Source organism: Pundamilia nyererei, unplaced genomic scaffold, assembly GCF_000239375.1.
Source record: "Pundamilia nyererei isolate P.nyererei 1_Seehausen unplaced genomic scaffold, PunNye1.0 scaffold00107, whole genome shotgun sequence".
NCBI classification, from domain to species: domain Eukaryota; kingdom Metazoa; phylum Chordata; class Actinopteri; order Cichliformes; family Cichlidae; genus Pundamilia; species Pundamilia nyererei.
Genome location: NW_005187508.1, coordinates 451283 through 474632, shown reverse-complemented (window position 1 = coordinate 474632; position 23350 = coordinate 451283). Strand labels below are relative to the sequence as shown.

The 23350-nt window shown below is 42.9% G+C and overlaps 1 protein-coding gene across 1 annotated transcript in view; it reads right to left on the bottom strand.

Moving 5' to 3' along the window:
• Positions 1-23112, bottom strand: part of doc2g (double C2-like domains, gamma) — a 36295-nt gene extending 13183 nt beyond the window's left edge. Inside the window, exons 1-8 of the mRNA XM_005741090.1 lie at positions 22961-23112; positions 19402-19807; positions 18821-18900; positions 18182-18256; positions 15187-15296; positions 7141-7267; positions 6179-6235; positions 5442-5566 (exon numbers count right to left, since the gene is read on the bottom strand). Of these exons, the coding sequence (XP_005741147.1) occupies positions 5442-5566; positions 6179-6235; positions 7141-7267; positions 15187-15296; positions 18182-18256; positions 18821-18900; positions 19402-19789 (962 nt within the window). The 5' untranslated portion in view covers positions 19790-19807; positions 22961-23112. The remainder of the gene's footprint in view (positions 1-5441; positions 5567-6178; positions 6236-7140; positions 7268-15186; positions 15297-18181; positions 18257-18820; positions 18901-19401; positions 19808-22960) is intronic.
• Between the last annotated feature and the right edge of the window lie 238 nt (positions 23113-23350).

Sequence of the window (23350 nt, the reverse complement as noted above, 5' to 3'; positions counted from 1 at the left end):
TGAGTGAGAGGGGGAAAATTGCTGAAAATGACAGGGGTAGATGGAAGAGAGGGAGCCAACGTTAAAAACAGGGAACAAAAATAAGTTATGACACACAGATGTGCCAAAAAAAAAAAAAGGAGTCACAATTAGAAGCGAGGAGCCAAATATATGCCTGCTGCAGCGGAGCCTCATGATCTTTTTACTTCGTTGTGCAAGAACGGTGAGATAACCAAACTGTAAAGCACGGCGGTGTGCTTGGTCAGCATGAAGGATTTGACATGTTTGCACTTTTTCTGCCCTTACATGGCGTTTTTTTTTCCGACAGACTTTTCTTTTTCATGTTTTAGATTGTGCATAAAGATCAGGGTAAAAGACTCAGGGCTCTTTTGAAAGATGTCGAATAATTTAGTCTTTAAAATGCTAATTTGTCCTTTAAATGGAAGACAAATTAGTTCTAAGATAATTCTGACCTTGTGTCACTTGATTGGCTTCTAAAAGCTTAACGAGAGAGAGAGAGACTGACTGGACTCCTTATGCAGTCATCTCTTCTCTTTTGGCCTGGTTCCCTGTGGCTTTCATATATAAATATATGCACACAGAAATGAAGAATGGTTGCTTTTTTGAACCTTTATGCCATATTATTTATAATGTTATTATTTAATAGTAAAAATGTGTAGCCTATACAGGGAAATAAAACAGTGGTTAGCATGGACGTTCACACATAGATGTCTCATCAGTATGAATTCCAAATCCAAAAAAAGGAAAGTCATTGAGGAAAACTGAGAATGTTTAGACACATTTCTTTTCTGGCTAAAGTTTCTGTCACACAGGCCTCGAGACTATTCAGAGACCACCTGGCAGCTGCTGGTCACCGGAGGAAAAACGCATATTTCACAACCGATCGGCACGTAGTTTCTGTGAAATCAGTTACTAAAGCATCAGTGACTCCCTGGCAACCTGAGGTTGCTCCAGAAAAATGGGTATTCCATGATCAGTTGGCAAATTGCTGCTTGAAGATGTTGGCAGTTGCGGGGTGAAACTGCTCACAAATAGATCTATTGTGCTGTACCAAAAAACTCCTTGAAATTGCTTTTGGTTGCTAGCAGGTTGTCACAGTTGCCCAATGTCACCTGCTAGTCTCTGAGCGATAGAAAAAGATGAAGTTCAGCTTCAAGTTAAAAGGCGAACCTTTTAAAAAGTGTTGATGATGCAACTTTTACCTTGAAGGTGAACATTGCCCATTTCTGGTTCACGTCACTCCTTTTCTAATTTTACTACCACAGGTAGCAAGTATTTACAGACACGTCAGCATCTTCTGTGCCAACTGGCAAATGACTGGCAATCACCCCAAATAATAAAGAGGCTTTTTGTGCAGCTCCCTGCTGGAAACAGAGAGACCTGTGGTTGCCAGATGGTTGCTGAGCAGTTTTCAGGCCTGCATGACCATACCAGTATGCTTCAGCTGTGGCTGGACTTTACCCTGCCTCTCACCCTGTGGTGACTGGGATAGGCAACAGCCCCACCGCGACCCTGAATCAGATAAGTGGAATAGGATGGATGGATAATCGACTGCTGCATATTTTATTTAATATCAAACATACTGTGTGTCTGTATAGACCTGAACATGCTGATAGATATGTTCAAGAAAGAATTTTGGGTTTTCTTCCAGTTTCATTAAACGCAACAAGAAGAATTAAAATTAAAATTAAAATCATGAGTGCCAAATAATCAAGTGCCAAATAATCAAGTGCCAAATAATCATCCACCTAATGTTAATAAACAGTTTGTATCTGATCAGCTCTCTTTCCCTCTCTCTTACACACACACACACACACACACACACACACACACACACACACACACACACATACACACACACACACACACACTGGCATCAAGATATGCTTGAGCTGCAGAGGATGTCTGGTTTTACAGCTGCAGGACATCAGTGAACTATGTAAATTAATTCCTGTCGATTTAATTGCTCAGTACACTTAAGGGATGTAATTTACCTGTGCCAGCAACATATTTAACCCCCTAACTCCTTATTTGTTCAAAGTTAACTTCACTAAAACTTCACGGCGTTCATTATGCTGGTTCTACGGTGTGCACTGACAAAAAAAACAGCGCCTTGAGCTGCACACCTTCAACAGCTCATCCGCTGAACTGAGGTAAACACGGCTCTGTGTGATGGATACAAAGTCCCTGATACGCGAACACAGAAGGGAACAAAAAGAAATGCTGGCAGACGGGCAGCTGAAAAGACCCAAGTGCCAGAAATACGAATCGGATCAGGGCAGAGGCTTAAACGAATAATAAACGACAAGAGTCAGCATAAAAGAAGCAGCTGGTACAATAATGTAGAACAAGAGGAGGAAGACACAACTGAGAGAAATAACATGTACCAGTGTGCACAAGGCCAAGCAGGGATATAAGATAGAATCAGTTGTGCATTCTGGGTGCACATGTAATTTTACCTTTGTTCTCTAAAACATTGTATTAGAAGAGACACCGATACTGTACAACGTGCCGGCTTTAAAGTAAAGAAACAACTCCTCAGAGAAACTGCTAGTATGAGCATTTCCGACTTTCTTGTTTCAGTTGTCAACAGTTAATAAAATGACTCAGAAAATGTCCACTTGCACGAACCTTTGACACCATTAGCTTAAAAAGCAGTTTTCAGTGCAGTGATTGTAGGTGTTCCTCTTATTCAAATCAAACGCACTGAAAAAGTACTCCTTCACCTCACTGTAGAATACGTCATCCAGACTTTCCTGTAAGCCTGTACTTACAGTTCAGCAAAAGCATGTCATTTTTACCTCAGATGTACTCAGAGGAGGGTGTTATTGGCAAGGAAGCTGGGTGTCAGGAAGCCTGCGTGTCAGACAAGCTGACTGGTTCTCCAAAAGTTTAGTTCAGAAGAGAAAACATGAATGCGTTTTCAAGCTTCAGCCACTAGATTGGTTGAAACGGGAGAGAAACAGTATGTTTAACCTTATGCCTTTTCAACTGGGGATGTGTTTTCTTTACATTCATTTGAGATCCCTGTGTCGTTTATTCATAAATTATAAATAATGAGAAAACTACCCATCACCCTTAGGCAATAAACAAACATCATCAGGTTCAAAAATGGAAGGCTCAAAAAACGAAATTACCTATTGTTAAACCATAAATGACGTTATTGCATCTCTCCGATCAGAGTCATCTAAAGAAAACAGAAAGGTGCTTTACAACCTTTTCAGTATTATTTTTTAGCAACCTTGTGCTGCTTCTACCTTGAAGCCTCCCACTGTTGGAGGTGGCGTTGGTTACAAGATTTGCTGTCCTGTGTGGGAGCTTTCACTCTCTGCACTGTTGGTGCTTAAGTGCAGCAGGCACGCTGGAGATTTAGCTGTGTGGGTTTTATCTGTCACCGTGCCTTACAGGCAAGCCGGTACGGTATCAACTATAGTTCTGTTTCAGACTTTGAAGAGACCTGCGTTGGCTGAGAAAAGAATTGATCTCACTGAGAGTACAACGTGATCAGAATGCATCCACCTCCACTCTGCAGGACCTTCCATGTGTCTCAGCGACTGTCGCAGAAACACCTCAGCTCATAAAGAGTGCTGATCTGCTTACTGCGGTGTATAATGTCAGTCAGGCTCTTGTTGTCTTCACATTCCTGTCTCTAATGTAATAAAAGCCTGGAAACAAAAGAAATGAAACAGCTTTTTACAGTTAAAAATAATCTGTGGATTCTACAAGCACCCCAAAAAGTTTCATATAAGAAAGTTTTCGCAGAACTCTTTGCAGTTCTGTGCAACAGACAAAAACTAAGTAAATTAGTGAATCAATGTGAATTAAAAGTCTAAGGAGCAGGTTGGTGGCACTAATAAACTGCACTTGATTATATGATAATCAGAAAATGTGAGCACCTCTATAAAAGCAGGTGTGTGTACACACAAAGCCACAATCCTCCCAGGAGTGGAGATCCAGAGCATTCACTCTAAGGTCAGTCTTTGCAATGCTCAGAGAAACTAGAAAAACACCTGAAAGCTATATCTCAGACTCTACAGTCCTCAGCTAGCATGTTAAATGTTAATGACAGGACAATTAGAAAAAACCTGGACATGTTTGGCTTGTCTGGAGGGGAAAGCCTCTTCTTTCTTAAAAGAACATGGCAGCAAGGTTTAGGATTGTAAAGTTGCCCCTGAACAAATCACAAGACTTCTGGTGCAATATCACTAGCACAGATGAGATCAAAGCGGAAATGTCTGGTAAGAATAATAAACCACATTTGGTGAAACGCAAACACAGCATATCAGCACAAACAACTCACGCCAATGATGATGATGTGGGATTGTTTTACAACCACAGGTGCTGAGGTACCTTGCACTCCTTGGGTAAACCAAGAACTCCTCCACATACCAAAGTATTCTGATCATGAAACAGTATAATGATCCCGAACACAGCAGCAACTCTACATCAGAATTTCTGAAAAATAGAGAATAAGAGGCTTTGCAATGGCCCAGAAAAAGTCCCCTGACTGAAAAAACTTGACTGAAATGCTGTGCCAGAGCTTAAGTGAGCTGTGCATAAACAAATGGCAGCAAAGAAGAGCGGGCCTAAATTCCTCCGCAGCGTTCTGAGAGATTCACAAAGTCAAACAGAAATCCGTTCCTTCAGGTTCATGCTGCTAAACGTAGGTTCAACCAGCTACTGAATCATGGGGTGTACTTAGTTTTTCACAGGACCGCCACAGAGTCCTGTGAAAAACTCTGAACCTTGTAAATACACTTTGATGTTTGTTTGAGAATCTTAATGAGCAAAATCATATTAATGATGCATTCTGATTGCTGCAGCATGTAATTTATTCAAAGAAGCCCGCTTTATTGATCTACCCAGGCAGCCTGGCCTGGATAGATCAATAAAGCATAAGTCTGATGTATAGTAGTTTCTGTAGCTCAGAAAATGTTGAACTGAGGTTTTGGCAAAAGAAAGTAGTTACTGAGATCATAAATCAAGAGAAGTGCAGGGTAATTTTCTAATGGACTTGTATTCAATCACTATCTTCAAGAATGTAAATTTGAGGCACTTCTCTTTCAATCCTGGAGGCCACATCTTTCTTTTACATACAGCCTCTGGGTGTTCCTTGTTTTACGACTGCAAGGCGTCTATTCTAATCTCTGAAGAGCGTCAACAATTAAAGATCCCTAAACTAAAACCACCATGGAATCAGATAAACACCAGGTGGCTTTCTCTTGTTTATGGTTAAAAGGGGTTGTGATTACAGCTAAATAAGATAAATGTCAGCACTGATAAGACAGCACACTAGCAGTCCAATCTATGCCTTTCATTTTGCAGTACCATAAAAACATCCAAACACTTCCTGAATTAAATATGAATCCTTAAATTAAAAGCTGTTCCTGAGCATAATTTGCAGGATCCCAGGTCGTTCACGGGTATCTAACACGACTTACGTTTTGACAAAGGGGTCAGAGTAGCCGTTGGAGTCCATGGCGGCCAGATGGGCGCAGCGTATGATCCCAACCAGCAAGCAGCCCTTCTCCGTGTTATAGCACAGTGACACCAGGATGCGGCCACGCTGGGGACACAAGAAGCTACAGTGTCAGACAGAGCACCTGTTTCCACTCTGATATTTCCCTCTTCAGCGAATAACCACAGCGGGAAATCCTGCGGCCGGGTCAGCAAAGTTTTTCAAAACACTTGAAATACTTTCACCGTGTAGGATATAGCGTGTTAGCCGAGAGGTTTGGAATTAAAGCTCATAATTAAAGGTCTTATCTGGGCTGGAAAAAAATGACACTGCTGCCTTCTCCTTTTAATCTCCAGGTTGAACCGTAAGCCGAGTCTAATCAGAGACCAAAAGCTATTAGCCTTCGTCTCTGGAATCACAGAGAGACGTGAGATAATCACCACCAGGGGAGGAAAAAATCAGTGTAGTGGCAGTGGTACTGGTCTAAATTACAAACTGTAGCTTCTCTATCAAAGGTCATGCCTTAAACATATATACTGATTAAAAACACATAATTAAACTTCCTCTAAGATTATGGAAGTAGATGACAGATTAGGATTAGGACTGTTGGAAGGATAAATTGCATGAGACATGGGAGATTAATAAGGCAGTGGGTCATGTTTTAGTTAAAAAAAATCTTATAAAAAACAACGATAATGATAAAGAGGTTGATATCATTACCTCCTCTTCTGCAACTAGCGCTCCCTGCTCCTGTGTTTGATTGTTAGTTTCTTTATTCTGAAATAATAAAGACAGGAAGAGAGATCACAGTGCATAGTACATTGCATTTTTCTGTAATGCTCTAATATAACTCAGTAATCACATTGCAGTTCGTAAGCACATCATTGAGACGTTATATTGCATGTAAGGAAAAAAAGTGCATCTGTCAGCATTGATGGTGCTTTACCAGATGTGCAAGTGCCATGTCCATAGACACAGTATTGCAGATGGAGGCTTTTGAACTGATAACAACCTGCATGGTCCCTCTTCTCTTTAGTCTGTAAGGCGTGACGTTCATGTTTTCCAGAAATAAATTCACATTTGGTTTCCTCTGACAGAACAGTTTTCCACTTTGGCTCAGTCCATTTTGACGGGCTTAGCGGAGATAGCAGTGTTTCTGGGTCTTGCTCACATATGTCTTCTTTTTTGCAGTATGGAACTTTAACCTACACTTTTGGACAACACATTAAATTTCCAGAAGTGTTGCTGAGTCCATGCAGTGTTTTCCATGACAAAATCTTTTTTTAATGCAGTGTCACGATGATCACAGTCATCCCGTGCTGAAGCCTTCACCCTTACTCACAGACATTTCTCCAGATTCTTAGTCTTCTAATGAAGCTTATGCATAAGTTCGAGACGGCTGATCGACTGTCTCACATCTGTCTGCTCCCAGGTGTTGCCGGCTAAATCTAAGCTTCTCGTCACTTCCACTTTCCCACGCTGTCAAGCTGTTTGTGGCATCAAAGCTCTAGTCCAATCATCTTTCTCCGCTTTAAATCTCACTGCACATCTGTCATTTCCTTTGCGGACCCCTTCGTGCAACCCACATCACCTAAACCTTCTTTCTATGTGAAGACCATGCACATGCATAATAAATATCACATATTTGTCCACAGAAACACGCACACATAATGTACACATACCTGTGCAATTCTCTCCAGGCCCATGTTGTAGCGTTTGCTCTCGCCTTCTTTCAGTTTCTTCAGAGCCACTCTCACCTCTCCGATGAATTCATTTCGTCCTAGTCTGTCCATGTCACAGACGCACAGCCTTCAATAGACAAGAGGTGCAGGCGAATTAGTGGCAAGTTTTCAATCCCTCTTGCAACTGTGCTGCTCTGCCCCAAAGTCTTGAAGCAAGCAAATAATGCACCAAATACATCCAAAGGGCATCTGAACAGTGCATCCGCAACACGAGATCAGTCCACTGTGTGTTTTGGGGTTTTTTTCTCATTGTCTTGCGCCCATCAGACATACCACTCCCATGTAAGAGGCATAAGATGTTTTAAAAAAGCATTTTCCACAGGAGCTAAAAGAAAAATAATGATGCGTGCTGGCACATTAAATCTACAGGGATCTCCTGGAATAAAATCTTTAATCTCTCACACACACATTGTTTCACTGCAGAAATCATGGATTTGTTTGTACGTATAATATGAATCAATGTATAGCTGCCTCTATAGTTTATTTCTCTTTAGATGCACTCGGAATTTAAAGCGAGACAACTAAATCAATAACTTTGTCTCTACTGCTACAAAACTGGTTCTGTAAAATGATTTCTTCCACCGAGAGCACTTATTCAAACTGATGGTTATGTTTGATAGAAAGCGAGTTTTTCATCAGCTACAGTTGAGTCTTCACAGCCCATCGCCCGCCACAATACTCTCTCTGCTCCGATATTCCCAGAGGGACTGTAGCTGCTTCACCTCTTTCTTCACTGTCTCATTCTAAACCTCTCTCGCTCTCTCTCTCTCACACACGCACATTCTTCACACACACCTTCCCCCTCTTCCTGTTCTCTCCCTGTCCTGCTGACATTTGGACTTTTGACATGCTGGTTCCAGTCTTTTAGTCATAACGGATGAGTATCTCTAGCAGAAGCTTCAGAACAGCTCTGACTCACGACCACGGCTGTCAGATGATTTATGTCCCTTTGCTCTGTCATACATGTAGGGTGTCTGTACTGAGACAAAGGTTGGCGGGCAATGTGACACCATTTCTGCTCAAACTTCTTCTGTGATGATTTTTCTTTCATTTCCCCAGTTTTGGAGTTCCTATAAAACCAAGCAGATGCTGATAGAATCTCTTCAACCTCTTGTGCCAAGTTTGGTTCGATATTATTGATAAAATCCACCACATGAGAGTAAAATTCGGGTTTCCCATTCATAGTGTTAAAAACAACTACGAAGACTGGCACTAAAATGGCTTTATACTGTGCTGTGAAAAAGTCTAGAAGCACCATTCGTTTTTTTATATTTTGGTAAGAAAAGGGGAAATAGGTGCAGTGATTTATTGAAACATGTGCAAACATTCATGGAAATATGGTATATGAGGCAAAAAAGATTTACAATACTTGAAAATCTATTTTTGGTATAACAACCTTTATTCAACAGGGCTTGACCTCCCTCAGACAAGCTTTTGTGTAATTTGGTTAAGTAGTGTTTCCTATGATAATGTCGTCTGTCCAGACGATCCCACAATGCATCAATAATGTTGAGGTCCCGGCTCTGGGGAGGCCAATCCATGACTGATAGTGTTCTACTGTGATTCTTTCTGTCCAGGTATTACACAGCGGCAGTATGCGGGATCACTTTCATGCTGAAAAATGAAGCTGTTGGTGATGAGATGGTATTTAATAGTGGCTCAAACTGCATTTTTCTGCATTCATAATTCCATTAGTTTAGACAAGATCCCCAACACCACTGGCTGAAATGTAGCTCCGCTGTGTCCACAGATGGCTGTACGCACTCACCCTTCTCCTGATATTGAAGATAATCTGAACTAAAATTTTTAAATTGGGATTCATCACTCCATCGGACCTGTTACCACTCATTTTCAGTCCTGTTCTTGTGTGATTTGGCATACCTCAGCCTTTTCATTCTGTTTCCCTTCATTAAGAATGGCTTCTTAAAAGCCAGCCCTTCACTGAGATAGTTTCTAATGAGGCTTCAGCAAACTGAAAGGCCAGATGTATCTTTCAGATCCTGTCTTAGGTCTTTGCTGCAGGTTTTCCAATTTCTTAAGGGTGTGCCTTTCAGATCGTGTTCATCTGCTGTGGTTTTTATGGCTGCCACTTCTTCTTTTGTCTTTCATTTTCTACAGATTTTCTGACGACACACTGCACACAGTGCTGAGATATGCCAGGTTTTCAGCTAATGTCTTTTTGGAAATCACAGTTTTGCTACATAAATACTATTTTCTGCCCGTCGAACTGTGTAATCGTTCACATTTCTTGTAATTCTACAAATTACTGATGTGTTTTTGTGACATCTAGTTAGTGTGTTTAAAGATACAAGATCGAGTTAGGTGACTTTTAATGCTTGAATGATTCATAGGTCAGTATTAAGTGGCATAAAAAACACAATTTCCTTATCAGGGTTGTCAGGTCTCTGTGTGATAAAAACCAGCCGATTAAAATGAACCCAAAAACAGTCCAGATCGTATTTGAGGCAGGCAAACTCTAAAAGGACAAGTTTGATCTCATAATGAAGTCACAAAAGCAAGAGTTATTACAGCTCTCTTCTATTACAGACATTAATCTTTACCAGTATTTCGTTTTAAACAACAATTGAAGCACAGCATTCACGAGGCGTTGTCTGTGTAAACTTTCATGGCTGTTGATAGTTCAGTTTAAAGCCAATTTATAAAGCTGAGTCAACTCCAACAACAATATCATCACCACCCAACATCTAACACCCAGCCGACATATATATATATATATTTTACTCCTTGATCATATTTGTACCTGACTGAATCTCATCTAAGCCACCTGTTATGGCAATTTCAGCCTCCATCTAATACCAAATCAAGCCACAGATTTATTCCTATCTGCCCACATCCGAGGACGGTGGAAGTCTATTATGAGGCAGAGGCATGGAGAGAGAGAGAGGAAAGAAAGTGAAAGGAGACAGACTCGAGCTGGCACTGAAATCATGTTTGTACTCCTTTAACACGCACACGCACAAACACACCACATCTCGTGATACCCGGCTCTCATCACACCTCCACATGATCAATTTCTCTGCTGATCATTCAGAGCCTGACAAACGTTTCAGTTGTAAATGTCAGAAGGACTTTTGAAAGATTGTCCCCAAGGTATGCATTCATGTTTGACTCATCGCATTTATTTATTTTTTGTGTGCATTAAAATGCACACAAGAGTGGTGTCATTGAAATAAGGGGCTGGATCGTGGTATCACATGATCACTCTCACTGCTCTCTAAATTATTAAAAATACCGCCTAAAGGCAGATTCACACTGCGGCAACTGATGGAGAAATTTTGGGCCTAATCCCACAATCACGTGGCCCCGCAGTGATAAAACAGGCTGAGTCTGTCTCATCCTGAGAATTCAAAAGGAAGCAGATATATCTATAGCGAACTATCAGCGCTGAAGCTGTGCAAAAATGATCTCAAATGTCTTACCCTTCCTGACAATTTTTGCGAGTCATAACCTGAATAAATAAGTGGCAAGGTTGGAGGTTTTTCCAGTCTGTTTTACTGCAGTGGACTTTTCACTCAAGACGAAAGCACCTCCAGCAGCCCGCCGCACCAATTAAAGGATTAGCTGGTATGAGGCCAACCGTAAAGTCTGGATTGAGGACGTTAGTTATTAGTTTACTCAGCTAGTTCATTGTTAATAACAGAATGGACCTCCAGCAGCCCTTAGAGATACAGTCTGCACACTGAAGCATTGAGGCGTTGCATAAAGGATGTAAAGAAAGAAACAATAACGCTGAAACAACTTTGAGGGCTTTTTCAGAACTGTCTTTAATGTAGCCGTTCCCTTTTTGTATTTTGCCTTAGCATAATGGTTTTATATAATCACACTTAGCGCAAATTATTGAATGAAAGATGAAAAAAAGAAATAAATGCATAAACCCACTCACTGAAGAACTCTTTTTTTATGTCCTGTTCTACAAAGAGCAGCGCAGGAGGATGGACTCTCACTCCCACTTTAGCACCATCAGAAGACGCGGTGCTTAAAATTTCCATGAAATCAAAGCCCATATTTGGTACGTGTACAGGGTTTTTCTGCAGTGGCCATGTAATGCATTCACATCTACTAACTATGGCTTTATGCAGTAGCTTTTAGTGGTTAAGCTATCCATTCCTGCACTAGATTCTGACTAAGAGGGATTCACAGCAAATTTCCTTTTGCAACAGAGTCAGATAAAAAAAAATGACAAAGCAGCAAAAAGCAATCATGGAAACCCTGATGAATTTGTCACAGAGGTTATCCCATTGGTGTTTTATAGCTAATCATTTCCAACCCCATAAATGCACGACTATTATACACGTATATATCATACGTCTCTAGAGGCCTGGCATTAATATGTGTGAGAATTCATGAATATTTCATGCTGATTATGTCGTAATTTGTTCACAATCCGCTTTAACTTCTGCCAGAGCAACGTCCTCATGGTTACTGCAATGTGGTTGTTTTTGCACAAAGTGCACACCACCTCACTGTTTTTGAGGCAGTGTGATGATGGGCAAATGTGCCATCCTCAGTTATTTTCAACAGTTTCTGGGCAAGAAAAGACTGAGAGGAGTAATTAAATGTAAAAAGAAAAAAACCCACCAAACAAACAAACAAAAACAGGTTTTGCATCTGTTTCACTGACACATTCACCTAACAAGCAAAAATCCCAGGCTATATCCTGGGAGGAGACACAAATCCCTTTGGGGTTGCATCAGGAAGGGCATCCGGCATAAAAATCTCAACATGCAGAGCTGCCTGCTGTGGAGCCCTGCGTGAATATGACAGCAGCCAAAAGTACTTATTTATCTATTTATTTGTTTTTATGAGCACCTGGTGGTAAATAACATGCTGCCACTACCAAAAAAGTGGCAGTAATGCACACCTACAAGCTTTTGGCCAATCACTAACAACAAAAAAGTAAAAGTAAAATATGTGTGAAGTGGCGAGACACTACAGCCATCAAACAGAAAAAGACTTGTTGGTTCAGAGTGAACATCAAGTTTGATTTTCTTCAATCACTGCTGAAGACTAGAGCATTAACTTTGGGAAATCCTGATACCCCCTTTTTCCTTTTCTCCAGCTGTGCCCACAGCATCTGTGAGCCAGCATCCTCCAAGAGCGTGAGCCTTTCTGGGATTTTGGCTTCCTAAGTAGATATTTGGCATGGAAAACTACAGAATCAAGTAACTAAATGTCACTGCTTCATCTGTCCCGAGTGCCAGAATGCTGATGCAACCCAGTTTGACAGCTACACAATCCAGAGCTCCTTCTGTCTGATACAAACTCCTAATGTTTTTTGCTCCAGATCTGCTTATTCATGAATGAGTCGAAAGCTCCTCATCAGGTAAATCACCTGAAGCACTGTCATTAACACAATACCTCCAATTTCAGAGCAAACGCAGCTATCAGCTAAACCTCCTTCAGAGCCACTGTGCTCCTGTGACATCACTGCGCCTCGGCTCACTCAGCGTAACAGTGAAACACTTTTTTGTGAGGATAAACGAGGAGGAAAAAGACAGCTCCTTCTCTTACTTCAGCACTATAAAAAACAGAAACTAATTACTCTGTCACTGCAAGCTGGAAACAAAAAACACCTGAATTTAACTAAAGAAATAAGTAAGAGCTTCCCATTAGATCAGAGGTCTATATACTGCGACACTGTGTGCCCAAAAACTGAGGTGACCAGGTTTTTTCTTCACTCACAGCACGGGTATATTTCAGTATGACAATGCCAGTTTTCACACATGATTTGGCCCCCACAGAGCCCAGATCTTAACCCCTGTGAAAATCTTAGGGATATGCTTTAGGAGAAGACCTTACGCAGCAGCTCTGGATGGAAATAAATGTTGTGACACTGCATAAGCTTATGGAAATGATGCCACAGTGGATGCTCGCTGTCATCAAATATGAAGGCGGTCCAATGAAATATTAGGGTGTGTGACTTTTGTTGGCCAGCCAGTGTAAATCAGGTCTCTCTATAGCTGCTAGACATGAGAGCACAATGGCAAACAGCTGCTTAAGGAGTGGACCAACGACTGTTACATAACAATCATGGGCTACACCATGTTAACACACTTAAATATAAGGGACTATAGCCTTATGACAATCTACTGAATCAATATGAAGACTAGTTTGTGCAGAACAAACATGCCAAACAACACAACTTTGTATCACGTATCAGTTTGTAACACAGCTGTGCGACTTTACTCGAGTGGTTCGCTCTCACCACCCTCACGGCGCCTCCTTTTGGCCGCAGCTGTTTTCAAAGAGTCACTCGCTGTACATTACCCGCTCGACACCAAATCCGCAGACAAACTCAGTTACTGCAGGTTTAGGACTGCGTGGACGTAATCCTTGCGCTTACATAAAAACACATCACTTAAACACAGGACCTATTGGATGTGACAGGACGGCCCAGTTTGACAGTGCACTTTGCACTCTCCAGGCCTTCGGGCGAGTCTACGAGAATGCCGAGTCTGGGCAGAGTCCCTCCCTCTCAGCAGTGCACAGAGCACAGGGATCAAATACTACAGCATCCCCAGCAGAGCAGATGCAGCAGGGCACAACCCCAGCGAGTAAACATCTCTCTGGGGATCCCTATCTGCTTTCCCATTCTCTGACTTCTTGCCCCTTTCTAGGGAGTAATGAGAACAAAGTCTGTTTATTGTCTGAGGTATTGTGCTAGTGCCTGAACTCATCCAGAGAGACACTGATCCAATTTTAAGCCTCCCCTTCTCCTCCGTTCTCCTTACTTTCAGACAGTGTCTCATTTACTGTCTCATATATATTACTGTCCTCGTTCTTTCGTTTCTTTGGCCACCCCTTTTGAGAAAACTCCTCCCCAGCTCTCTACTCGTTTTTTTGTCTTCATTCATCATTTCATCCATCTTACACTCTACTCCAGCTACTCTCTCACACTGCCAGTTGACCTCTTGGATTCTCTGCGTCCCTCTTTTCTCTCGTCTTTGTCAGTCTTGGCCTCCCTAGTTTCCTCTTCCACGCACCCTCATCTGTCACTCGACATCATTCGCGCTTTCCCCCCTGCTCTTTTTGTTGATCTTGGCAGCCACTTCTCTCTCTCTCTCTCTCTCTCTCTCTCTCTCTCTCATCATCATCATCATCTCTTGCTTGGCACTGGTCACACTCCACCTCCTCCTCTTTCTCATTTTGGCAACCCAGAGCCCCCCTGCTGGTCTGTGGCTGTGAGCTATGTCCTTGAACAAAGGTCAGGTGGGTTTCCTCTAGTTTGAGGGGTCTCTCCTCAAGCTGTTGTTTGCATGTCAAGCGTGGGTTTTTTGTGGCTTTTTTGGGTTTGTGTGTGTATGTGTGTTTTCTGACTACATGCAGAGGAAGGGCCATGCATGATCTTTCCTGCCAGTGATTGCCCTTGACATGGACACAAGAGGATAAGCAACACACCTGACTGCCAGCCTCTGTGTGTGCTGAGTAGATGGGACTCATGTGCGTGTGAGTAAATGCACTTCCCTGTGTGTGCATGCACGAATGCGTGCATAGCTTCTCCGCTGCATTTCCACAGGATAAACAATGCTATCCAAACCTATTATGAATCCTCTGACTAAACTGACACTGATTACATGTTCACAAACAAAACACACACAAAACTCTGCCTCTGAATCAGCGCACAGACGGACACGCGTGCGTCAGAGTTTTTGGGCCAAGATGGCTACGTTTGACCTCAATCACTCCGCATGCAGGACGATGTGGGAGGAAGGAGGGCGGAGCCTCCTGGCAAAGCCAACACCTGGGCAGTTACTGCAGCAGTAGCAAGTGGAACATTTGGCGGGTGTCACTGGGCTGGAATAATGAATTACAGTACCTGGAAAAGCCCACTGGGAAGCAGACTGGCTGTTGGCAAGTCACTGGAGGGTTTCAAGTTTGGGTTTTCATCATTCGCATAATAAATTTTGGCTCTCAGGGAGGGCGGGGGTGTAACAGCAGGACTGAAATCCAAAGCTGAGTGCCTACCTGAGCGTTTTGGTGGTCATGTCTGCTGCAGTGATGCCGTGATACACCAGCGTTTCGTTCCACACAGGATTCAGTGTGTTTTTCAGGGTTTTTGTGCGTAGTTTGTTTGCCTGCAGAGGAAAAGCGAGACAGATGAAAAGAGAGTCACAGAAAGGCGAAGACCTAAAGAACAAACAGAAGAGTCAGGAATGTTCAAAGGGCAGGAGAGCAAAATCATTAGCTCAGATTCACATAATACAAGAAAAAAATAAGAGAGACAATAGATCAAGAAAAAAGAAAGTGAAAGAGTGGGGACGCATCATTTTTCACTGTCCCTTTGGACATCACAGACATCTGCTGCCTGGGCTATTAAAAAAAGAAAAAGAGGTGAAAGCACGCACGGCTACCTTCACCTCACCTGTCCGTCTGCCTCCTTCTCAACATGATTAGAGAGTGCATTAGCACCAGCCAGACCGCCAAAACAAACACCGCGTCTCAAACGACACAGCAGCCAATTAAACCGTGCAACACAATCATCATGAAAAATTAAACCTTTCCAGAAGAGGAAATGCTCCCGAGCTCCTAATGGCTTCAGCAACCATAAATAAAGTTTGCATCTACGTGCTGCCTCGCTTGTCTTCAGGGAGTTCTAAGCTTGTTTGATTTTTATCTCAGGTTTAATCAGGATGCTTGTATACTTGTATATATATGCATATATGCTGTATTTGGATTGCATCCCATAAAACGTCTTCAATTTCTACAAACAAGTAGGACCATGATGAGACACTGGCAGAACGAACTGACGGGTTAGTAAAGTGCAGATGTGTGTTTTTGTGTATTTTCTCCCTCTGTTGAAAAAATACATTAATAAACAACAGTTACTTTGCATATTTTAATTTGACTGCAAGTCTTTTGCTTAATGGAGTATTTTTGTGCTGTTGCTCTTCTTTCACCACTGCAGGCTATGCAAAATTATACTGTATGTATGTTACAAATACACATTTCCCTCTTAATACCCTCCTGCTCGTGTCTGAGGCGTGTGTGAAGATGCCTTAACTCTCGTCCTCTCTGCCACTGTCAGCTTCTTGCTATAATGCCTCAGGGCCAGAGGCTGAATGCTCCATGCCATCTTCTTTCTCTTTGTCTGTTTTTGTCCCCTTGTCTTATTGTTCTGCCTGAGCAGAAATTCCCTCTTCTCCCCTCTTGCCTCATCTCTGTCTCCTCCTCTATTCTCCGTGTCCTGCTGGAAACATCTGGTTTATCGACCGCACTCGGCTCTTCAGAAGTTGTTCGATCGAGGAAAACAAGTGTCTTCGATTCGTGTCATTTGTTTGATTCATCAATGTGCGAGACGAGCCACGCTTAAGCAGCATCACGACTTGCAGCGGTGTTTCACCGCCTGCCGTGTGCGTGCCAGCACAACTCAGCAGAACAGTTATTTTTGTAATACTCATCACTTGTTTGCGCCCGGATCAGGTTTGGTTTCTGCTCCATCTTCAAACAAAAAACTAAAAAAAACACCACTTCCGTCTCTGTCACTCCCATCCTCCGTTTTCCCTCTGTACTCCTGCCTTTTTTTGTTTTGCTTTGTTTTTAAATGTTTTATCAGTAGCACTCCATCTGTCCACCACACCACCCCCATCTGTCTGCATAGATCATTTTACATACTTCATACTCCCTCTTCCTCAGTCCCTACTTCCCAAAGCTCTGAATGAATATTCTTTTCATGTCGGTTAGTAATGGAGAGATGAAGATAACGGTGACCATCACAGACGTGCACTAAGAACTACAACTCTATGTGTGTGTGTAAGAGAGGGAAAGTGGGAGCATCTCTGTGTGGTTATGACTAAATCCTTAGCATGTGTCAGCACATGTACAAGGTCACGGTGAGCATGTGTTCTTGTTGTGCACTCGACAGCGACGGAAGGCGCGCTTAGCTGTCTGCTGGTTAAAGAGTGTGTGTCGGTGGGTGTGAGACAGTAGGAAAGGAAGCAAGGAAACGTGCCAGGGCAGAGGAGAGATACCCCCCACCCCCATGTGGTGGGTATTTAGCAAACAGTCATTCATGGATACTACTCATTGACGCCGTCTCTGCGTCCCTCCACCACCGCCTATACCCCCCATCAACAATTGCCTGTTGACGTGAGCCGTGTAACAATCCTCCCTGTTTCCATGACAACCACCTGCTGCTGTCCTCCCCTCATCTGTCTTTCCCTCTCTCCCCCCTGCCCTCCCTGCCTCCACTCCCCCCTTTCTTCCTCTCCTCTCAGTTGTCTCCCTCTCTGCACACTGTTGGTATTTCAAGGTCAAAGAGGGTCACAGGCAGATAGTGAGATAGAGACAGAGATAGGGCTGGCGAAGTGGGGAGGTGAGAATTACAACAATGGGACAGAAGACAGACAGAGGAAGGCTGGAGGACAAAAATCCCCCAGACGTCGTTATGGTCGGCACCTTAAGACTTCAGACGTTTGCCTTGTTCGGGCTGTGCCGCCTTCATCGTCTCCACCCGCAGCACTTTCATAACCTCATTTGGAGTCAACTTTGAGCCAAAATGGCCGACAACAGGTTGTATTATGGGGTTGCTGCTGTTGTGGCAAGCTTTATCTTCCCTGCTGCTTGAGCTGAAAACAAGACAAGAGAAGTCCAGTGGACCAGAACGTGTTTGCGCTCGATAAAGAGGAGCACCGGACGAGCCACATTAAGCAGTAACCAACTGAAATGCTCCCTGCTCGTTGGATTGAAGCGACACACACACAACAAATTAGCTTGCTCCCATGTTGCATTTTTGTTTTTCAGGCTTTTGACCTCTTCATGATGTTTCATAAGGAAGAATCCACAAGGGGGGATTTCACATAGAACTGCATCTGGGTTTTTTTTTTGGTTTCCTCAGTAAGTGATCTACTTCTACTACCAGTTACTGCGTGACATACAAGCTCAACGACAGTTAGTAACTGGGACATCCCAGCGTGGCGGCATGTTACGATAATTGCTGTTGAGGTAAGGGTGAAGCAGTGACCTTGCTAGCCCCAGGGAGAAGATGCAGCTTGACGTATGGATCAGCCAGCCCATTGGAGTCCATGGCTTTCAGTCCCTGTGGACACAAACAGACACACAAACACACAAGTACTATAGTGTCAAAGGTGATGTCATGGTGCCCTCCAACTATTCACACGTAACTGTCAGGGTCAGAAAAAGACAGCACGTACGACGGACCTGTTTGACAGCAGTCACATCTCAGTAGTTCTTCTGGCGGTTTTCTCCCTCTAGGCTAGTGTTTTCTACCTCCTTTGTAATGTCCTCAAGGGAACTGTTCAGTGAGATTTGCATAATTGACATCATGGGAGTGCGTGCAGCATGCAACGGACGGCTCGTGTCCTTGCACGTTGACCAAAATGTATCTGCGAGAGCAACCTAGCAACATTATCCAGCATTACGTCGCGCTGTGAGATGATTTAGTCTTGAACTGACAAGCTGCCGAGGCTACGTGGCAAATTTGTTTCCCTACAAAGGTTGAGAGACAGGAGTCTGACGTCTTCTGCAAACGTAAAAGCATTACGGGAGAATTATTTTCACTGGGCCTTCAAGGAGGATTACGCAACGGCACACATGCAGACAGACAGCCTAGTTATAAAGAAGATTTTACAATTGCGCGTACCTTTGCCTTGTGAATAGTACAATGCAGACAGTTGTTTTCTTGATCAAAGAGCAGGTTGAACTCCAGCGTTCCCAGGTAGGCTATAAAAAAGAAGAAAAACAACCACACACAAAACACACCAATTACTGTCAGTAAAAAGCAGAGACACGTTCAGTCTAACACACACTCAAAAGCTCTGAGTCATATTTGTAGCAGATGGGCTCTTCAAAATACGATGCTGCCTAATATGAATTGATCTGTCTTGTTTGATTACTGTTTGGGAAAGAACAGAAACCAGAGCGCTGCTATTGCAGCGCGGTGTAATAAATCATTAGAGCCGCTGTGTCACATAAAGTGGGAGTGACAAACACACAAACACAAAATGCTTCACTCCACAATTACTCTGCAAGCATATGCTGTGCTTCTGAAAGGGGAAGGGGGAAAAAAGCAGAAGCTCAAATCAAGTAAAACAAGATAATGTTCCACTCTAAACTGCATAAAACAGCGTTGTTTTTTTATGCTGCGGTGCTTAGTCATTTTGGCATGAATGAAAACCCCCGACTTTGAACTTCGAGCACAACTTTCCCCACCGCAAAACTCACTGTCATCATCATCAGAGTCGATCAGCTCCTCCCTGTCTCCCTCATTCTCCCCTCTTCTCTCGCCATCCTTGTACCCTCCGCCCGTCTCCCCATTGAAAGTCTCCTCTTTCAGGATCTTCTTCTCCCTGGGAGGTGGCGGCGTGCAGGGGTAGTCGTGGAAACGCGGGAAGAAGTCTGAGATCTGTGGGATGGGGAGGATGGGCCCTGGGCACACGTTAATGGCAAAGTGCTCCTGCATAGAGATTTTGACCGGCGAGGGCGGGGGCGGGGCGATAGAGTGGGGCGTCGCCGAGGGGGAGGAGGCGGACGAGGAAGGGGTGGAGGCGGAGGAAGGGGGGATGGCCAGGTGGGAGGTTGAGGGTGGCGGTGGGGGCTTGGAGACACTCATGTGGACTGTCAGACGGGACTGTGGAATAAAAATGGAGAAGCGAAGCGGAGAAGGACAAAAAAAAGGTGAGAAAGACAAAGATAATTACACGAAAACACCGTCAGCCTCCTCTGACTCTGTCACACTCCACTTTGCAGGGGGTCAGCGGTTTTCAAAGAGCACACTGGTCTCGTATTCACATGGAAGGATGGGTGAACCCATCACTAGTGGGCACCTTCAAGCAAAGGTCTGAGTCCCCTGAGATGCATTCAGGCTGCACTGAGATGCAAGAACTCTCAGATCTCTGAGATCATTCAGACCACATTCGGAGCTGGTCTGGGCTGTTTCTGTTAGCACTATGTAAGGAGAAAGTTTGCCTTTCTGCCAGAAATGCTTTGTCTCTCAAAGCTTTTAAAAATTTTTTTTAATATATCTTTCATTATTTTCACTTCTTCAGTTATATACAGGCACCAAAATAGGTAGATATAGCAAAAATAAAACCTGCGGTTTAAACCCACCTTCATTTAAATGTTTACTGTGTCTTCCAATCTCTGTGTGGCAGAAAGCCACTGAAGACAAACTTTTCCCATGAGAAATGTGCCCTGCACCAGAGTGAAGGACCACTTACTCAACCCACACCCTCCACATAAGTGGATCCAGCTAGTATTTATTTGTCTTCTTCTTTTATTTTCTGGCAGACTATGCACAGGGAGCGCGTTGCTGCCTCCCACGGGTTAAAATCAACAATATATTTCCATGTGTTTATTTGCATATGGAGCAGGGAGGTGAAAATCCAGTCACAGGTGGTCATGACACGCATCTGCAACATCCTGTGAAAAACTGAAATGTGTTCCTGTTTTAATCCACTGATGAAATTCTGACCTGTCAAAAGCCAAAATAGAATTTGCCAGAACCTTTGGCACTTCAAGCATGACTCACACATTGTGTCAGCACCGAGTCTGTGCTCTGAATGAATATTCAAATGCAATGCTGTAGAGTATGAACAAGAGATGTCACTTGTGTATCGGTTCTCAAATCCATCCCTTACCGCCCTTCTTTTCCCTCTTCTCTCTCTCATCTGCAACTCCCCAGAGCAATATTTACATAATACTACTTGGAGCCTTTCTCAGTCCTTAGCATATTTGTACCTAAATGAAGCATAATGACTGTTTCTAGACTCCATCATCATTAAGCCAAATGCTCTAATTTCCTATTTTCCTGGCAGTAATTAAGAAATACTGAAGATGTGCTATCTCATGTACTCCCACGGTGCTCTTGAGTCTTTAATATTTCAAGATCCTGTTTGATTTTATTGGTCACAGTAAAAAAAGAAAAACAAAAAAACCCAACAACAACAAAAAAAGAAAAAACAACTTCAGACTGTTTACTGTCGCTGTCCCAGATTAAAATGCTAAATATAAAAATAACTCCATTAAAGAAAAAACTGGCTTAGTGTGTGCAAAAATATACAGATGCACTTCATGAACGAGCATGACGAAGTCACTGTCGACAGCCACATCACAACAGCAGGTCATGTGAGGATGCACGCCAGTCGTCATCCTTCCTATATGTTTCACATGTCCATGATGTCACAGCTTGTTAGATTCAGCTGGTGGCATCTGCTCCTTAATATCTGAGCAGTTTGTGTTTCACACACATCTTTCCAAATAAAAGGGTTTCGCTCTTTAGTGTTTGACTGATTCAACTTGATTCGTTTGTTGAAGGCACAAACGTTTCCTTAACTTGAAAAGTTGCGTGTGAAAGTGCTGAAGCAGTTTTCATTGCGGATGACTTTCCTATTAATTAAAAGTGCAAAGACAAAAACCTAACGCATGTTTCAAGAGCATCTTTCTCTTATCTGTCAGATAAGAGAAAGATGCAATGATAAATTGGTCGAATGGTGTTGCAAACAAGTCAGCATTTGCTGACGGCAGCGGACGATATATATTTGTTGTGTCACATCAGTTTTGCACTGGCTAAATGTTCAAACGTAGTGTGATGAAGACCTGAAAGATTTGTTTCTCTTGGCACAGAGGGGGCGATTCATTAGGGAAAAAACAAATAGACTGAAAATATTCTCTTACCAGCTTTTTGGCCAAATTGTTATCACAGTTGCACTAAAAAAATAGTTTTTCACCCTCAGCAAATGTGAGGCAATGAGTCTGAGTAAAATGCAACTGAAATAAATAAAATCAAAGGTTTATTCATGCAAATAATTAATTAATAAGGAAAATTTAATTGGTATAAACTGAGACTGTACTCAAGCAACATTCACTTGACCAGATTCCATTAAATGTAAAATTTTGTAAGAAAATTAGATGAAAAAATTGCATGTAATTAAATTAGTTAAAGTCAGCATTTCAGGCTTTTTTGTTTTTTTCTGACTGTGGGCTGACCAAGGGTCTACAACTCAAAGATAGTTCACGAAAAACAGAGAAAATCATGGAAAAATTCGGAATCGTTGCCATTTTTGCATAACAAATGACTTAATCAGTCTTGAAAATTGTTATTGATTATTGTCCTGTCAATTTGCACACAGAATAACTGATTGATTGTTTCACCTCTTTTGAAATGAGCTCGAGCTTTAATGAGACTTTGCGGGAATGTCGTTCGATGTCATCTTTTTTCACAGTGAGCTTAATTTCTCCATCTACATGAGTCAGAACTCGAGCAAAAATCAGCAACGGGGGGAAAAACAAAAACAGACTAACAATGCCTTGTTTTCATCAGCATTGGTGTAGCTCATCTCCAGTCTACGGTGAAGCACGCTGACCGCTCCACGCACAAACATTCACGTGCATGTGAGGCTGAATTTTAACGCACCTCTGTGTCAACACCTTAACTCGCTTTTGAACTTGCATCTGTAAGAGCATCCCGCATTCCTGACCATACTTCATTACACACATTTATTCACACCCTCAACACACATAAAGACCCCAAACCGCCTGTCCCCGTCCTCAACAACTACACTCATTCAGTCACTCACGCCGCTCTTACGTAACAGCACCTAAATTCGCTGCTTGGGAACCCGCGTTCAAATGTTCACTTGCAGCATGTTGCTTGCAAACTCATTCGCTCGCGTCCTTCTACATACTGAGACGCGCACATGCGAGCACATGTGCTCACACACACACAGACTTCCAGACACTCGTACACACATTCACAATTATAGCCACCCTCAAAAAAACATACCCAGGGACAGTCTTCATCTGTGCCAGCACTCCATCTTGCCTGCTCTCACATCCTCTGTCTCTCACACTCTGTGGAGCATGCAGACCAGCTTTGAGTCAATATATCCTTCTGTACTCTCTCTCTCTCTCTCTCTGCTTTCTCCTTGTCTCTGTTCATCGTTTGCTCTCCTCTCCCCTCCCTCTCTCCCTTCCCCTTTACTTGTGACGTATGTGCTTAAAATCCACATCAGTCGTTTCCAGACTGTGCATATAGTACTGTCACTCACTTTCTCGGCAGTGGGGAGAAATCCGGGTAAAAAGGCAGGCTTGGGAGGGAGAAGTGTTTGTGGGGTTTTGACAGAAAGGGATAGAGAGGGAGAGAGAGTGACAGACAGACAAGAAGAGCAATACA